This window comes from Rattus norvegicus, chromosome 1, assembly GCF_021556685.1.
Source record: "Rattus norvegicus strain SHRSP/BbbUtx chromosome 1, alternate assembly SHRSP_T2T, whole genome shotgun sequence".
NCBI classification, from domain to species: Eukaryota; Metazoa; Chordata; class Mammalia; order Rodentia; family Muridae; genus Rattus; species Rattus norvegicus.
Window position 1 is genome coordinate 2,877,135 of NC_141534.1, and position 4,290 is coordinate 2,881,424.

Sequence of the window (4,290 nt, forward strand, 5' to 3'; positions counted from 1 at the left end):
GGTCCCGTAGGGATTCACAGAAACAAGTAGGAAAAGGGATACTAGGAACCTGCAAGGCTGGAGCGCGAAAACCCCAGAATTCAAAGTCCAGGTGCCTGGGACTTTCTCAGTTCTCTGCACTGGGTCCTGTGTGGAGTGGTACTGAGGATTCCTGATTTTCTCAGCAGCTCTGGTCGCACCCTAGGCTGCCTGGGCTCAGAAAGGACCATGGCAAAGAGAGCCACCACCAAGTGCAATCTTTCTCTGAATCTGGGCCTTTTGGTGCTGCTGAATTTTCTAGAAGGTGAGTTCCCAGGGTCTACATGGAGGGGTCTACACGGAGGGGTCTACATGGAGGTGGTTAGGGCACTGAGCAAGGAATTGGCTAAGTCAGGAAGTTCTCTCAGTCCTGAGCTCCCAGGAAGCTCCCAGGCTTCCTCTCTACTTCACCACCTCAGCAACTGGGGACCCTGCCTCTGCCTGCCTCTACTCTCCTCCCCCACGCTGCATATAGAAGTTCTGAAAAAAAAAAGTTATGGCAGGACAGCATAGAGGGGATACAGGGTTGAAGGTTACAGCAGACAGAAAAGAATACCTGGTGATGTCCTCAGCACCAGTGGGGTCCTTAGGAAGGAAGTCTAAAAACCAGTCTCTGGGACTGGATATGCTGGGCACAGTGCTGACCCCTACTGGAGAAAGACTCAGACAGCTGACCTGAACCTAAGGCAGGCTGTGCTCTGAAGACTGCCTTCCTGGGGATTCCTCACAAGCTCTGCACCACTTCAGAATCTGTTTGTTCTTGAGCTTTCCTTCCTACCTTCCCATCCACTGTCTCATGGTACCTCCAGACTGGTGGGAAAGAAAGGAGATATATTGGGACTTCACCAGACAGACAGAGATCTCTTCCTGAAAATGGAATAGGTATGTGGATTAAAGTGGGACAAGCTGAGGACTGATGGCCAACAGAGCTGTGTGACAGAGCCCAGTGGGAGCAGGGATGAGCACTGAGCTCACAGCTGGCAGCTTCCCTCTCATGACAAGCTGGGGCATTGCTTCAGGAGCTTCCCTCAACACCAGGCTCCATGTTGAATTTCCATGTGTTCCATGATGCCTCCCTTCCCCCTGTGTGCTCAGATAGATTTTCATCCCCAGGAACATATATGTTATCTGACATACTTTATACTTCAATCCTTGATAGTAGACAATAAGTGTACTTTTGAGATAATCCTGCTGATAACATGGTATGCATTGGGGTGAGAGGAGGGGTCCGACCAATGTGACCCAGCGACTGTTCTCACAGAACAGAAGATGCAGAGATGGTGGGCCTCTTGAATAGAGTCACCTCTTCCTGACCTTTGCCCTTCAGAAGAATGCTTGGGGTCACAGGAACATGTGTCCTATGGCTTTGTGCTCCCAGTTTGGAACTCACCTTCATGTTTCTCTCACAGATGTACACTCCCTTAGTTGCAACTTGATCATCAGGTCTCCTACCAAGGGAGAACCTCTCTGGTATGAAGGACAGTGTTCAGTGGATGGAATTGATTTCCTTTCTTCTAATAACGTGAACAAGTCCAGGCCTTTGGGTAACCAGGAGAAGATGGCAAATGCCACCGAAGTGTGCACATGTTTGACCCAGTGGATAGACCGATGTAAACAGGACTTAAGGGACAAGGTGTCTGAAATCAAAGGGGACACTACCAAGACCAGTGGTAAGTGTGGGACTGAGCACAGAGGCAGAGATGGTTGGCAAGAGAGGAGGGGCAGAGCACATGGAGGAGTGGGATGTGAGTGTCTTTGTGTGAAGGAGCTGAGCGCTTGTGGTACTGTGCAGGCCCCGGGTACACAGTGGATAAAAAGAGAAAGTCGTGTGGAAAAGATACTGACACCTAAGCTTGTAGAGAAGGACTTGACCTTGAGGGGTAACGAATGAATGGATCAGAAGGGAAGAATGACGGTGTTGTATGTGACTTGCAGGTCACCCCACTTTATGGGTCACCATGCTTTCTAAGTACAGCCACGGACAAATCATTAGTGCTTCCTGGGAATTCAACATCAGTGAGAATTATTCCTTCATCTTGGACCTAAAGACTATGAAGTGGAAACTGATTAATCCTGTACCAGGCGACATCATGAAAGAATGGAAAGATGATGAGACATTAATGAAACATCTGAATTTGTCCATAGCAGAATGAAGTAAAAAATTCAATGAATTCTTAAATCAGCACGAGGAAAGAACAAGTAGGTATTACCTGGATTGTCAGAAGGCACTTCTTCTCATTTCATAGACTGAGTGAGTGATTTCTGGGGAGTGTTCCTGAGACAGTGATGACCACAGGGATTCCTCAGTCCATCTCACACCCCAGTGTTCCTCACTCCCTGTTAACCAGTGGTCCAGGCTCTGCATGGCCTGCTGATGAGCCCCAGCTCTGTGTGCATCACTGTACACTTCCCGCCCTCTCATCCTCAGGTAGCTGCCCCTCCACCAGCTCCACCATCACTTTTTAAGGAATTTACCATCTTACTCTGGCACAGTTATACACCAGCAATTTACCCAACATCCAGTGATATCCACAGTTCATTTATCAACTTTTGGGATGGTTTGATAGACATTAACTTTCCTTTGTAATAAAATAAACTCTGCTGAGACATCATTTATACAACTCCCACTCCTCTGTCTACTCAGGACTTTGTAAATAGGTCTGGCATGTGAGTCCCTCTGACTGCCTTGGGAGAGAAGGTGCTAATGGAGGTGTGTATTTCACTTTATGGAGAACTTTCCTATGTTTTTACAGATCAACAAGGGCCCCAGATATCACCCAGCCTCCACCTGCCAGCCAGGTTCCTTATAAGGAAGTATTGATCCCTGTGGGACTCATCATCTCCATCATCTTTATTATTTTCATTTGCTTATGTGTGAAGAGGATGTGTTGTACCCAAGGAGGTGAGGAGCAGCGTGGGGTCTCATCCTGTCCTTGGTAGTTTTGTTTGTCAGGGGACTTGCAATAGGTGTCTCACTGAGTTACAGATGGTTTCGAGTACTGGGAGCTGAACGCAGAACCTCTCCAAGAACAGCAAGGGAAATTCTGAGCCTTCTCTCAAACCCTCGAATATTTTTTTTCTTAAAAAAGATTTTTATTTTATTTATGTATGTGAGTACAGTGTCGCTGTCTTCACGGGCACCAGAAGAGGGCATCAGATCCCTTTAAAGATCACTCTGAGCCACCATGTGGTTGCTGGGAGTTAATTTAGGACCTCTGGAAGAGTGAGCAGTACTCTTAAATTTTTTTTGAAGTTGGATTTGCTGGGGGTTTTTTTATTATTGGTTGTTTTATTTAATTACATGTCAAATGTTACCTACTTTCCCTGGCTCCCCTTCTGCAACCTCCCTATCTTATCCACCCTCCACCGGCTTCTATGAGGGTGCTCCTTCACCCACACATCCGCCCATCTACACACATCTATCTCACCCCTGAAACCTCCTGTGCTGGGGCATCAGGCCTGCACAGGACCAAGGGTTTCCTGATCCCATTGATGCCAGATATGCAGTTGTCTTCTACATATGTAGCTGGAGTCATGGACCCATTCATGTGCACTCTTTGGATAATGGTTGAGTCCCTGGGAGCTCTGTGTGTCCAGTGAGTTGATATTGTTATTCTTCCTATGGGGTTGCAATCCCCTTCAACTCCTTTAGTCCTTTCCCAGGCTCTTCCATTGGAGTCCCTCTCCTCAGGCTGATGGTTGGCTGTATCTGTTTCTGTATTAGTCAGGTGCTGGCAGAGCCTCTCAGAGGACAGTTATACTAGGCTCCTGTAGGAAGCTCTTCTTGGTATCAGTAATAATGTATGGGTTTGGGATGGATCCCAAGGTGGGACAGTCTCTGGATGGCCTTTCCCTCACTCTCTGCTCCACATTTTGTCCCTGCATTTTCTTTAGGCAGGAACAATTCTGGGTTGAAAACCTTGAGATGGGTGGGAGGCCCCGTCCCTCGACTGGCACCATGTCTACCTAATCAACGGGGTCTCTTCAGGTTCTGTCTCCTCTCTGTTGGGTATTTCTACTAATGCCATCCACACTGGGTCCTGGGAACCTCCAGCTTCCCTGGTGTCTGGAACTTTCTAGTGGTACCCTCTTGTTCTATACCCCACGAAGCTACATATTTCTATTCCTTTCCCTGTCGCCCTGAACTGCTCTCCTGTCTCTTCACATACCTGCTCCGTCTTGAACGTCTTCCCTCCTCTCTCTGTCAGGACGTTAGTCCCTCCTCAACTGACCATTTTGTCCCCTCTTCCACGGAGGATTGAAGCATCTACA

The 4,290-nt window shown here is 47.9% G+C and overlaps 1 protein-coding gene across 1 annotated transcript; it reads left to right on the forward strand.

Moving 5' to 3' along the window:
* The first annotated feature begins 207 nt into the window (after nucleotides 1-207).
* On the forward strand, nucleotides 208-2,958 carry LOC120097698 (retinoic acid early-inducible protein 1-gamma-like). Its single transcript, XM_087596749.1, is given in 4 exon segments — nucleotides 208-283; nucleotides 1,428-1,688; nucleotides 1,954-2,221; nucleotides 2,772-2,958. Coding segments are annotated over 4 exon segments (792 nt in total).
* Nucleotides 2,959-4,290: the final 1,332 nt, after the last annotated feature.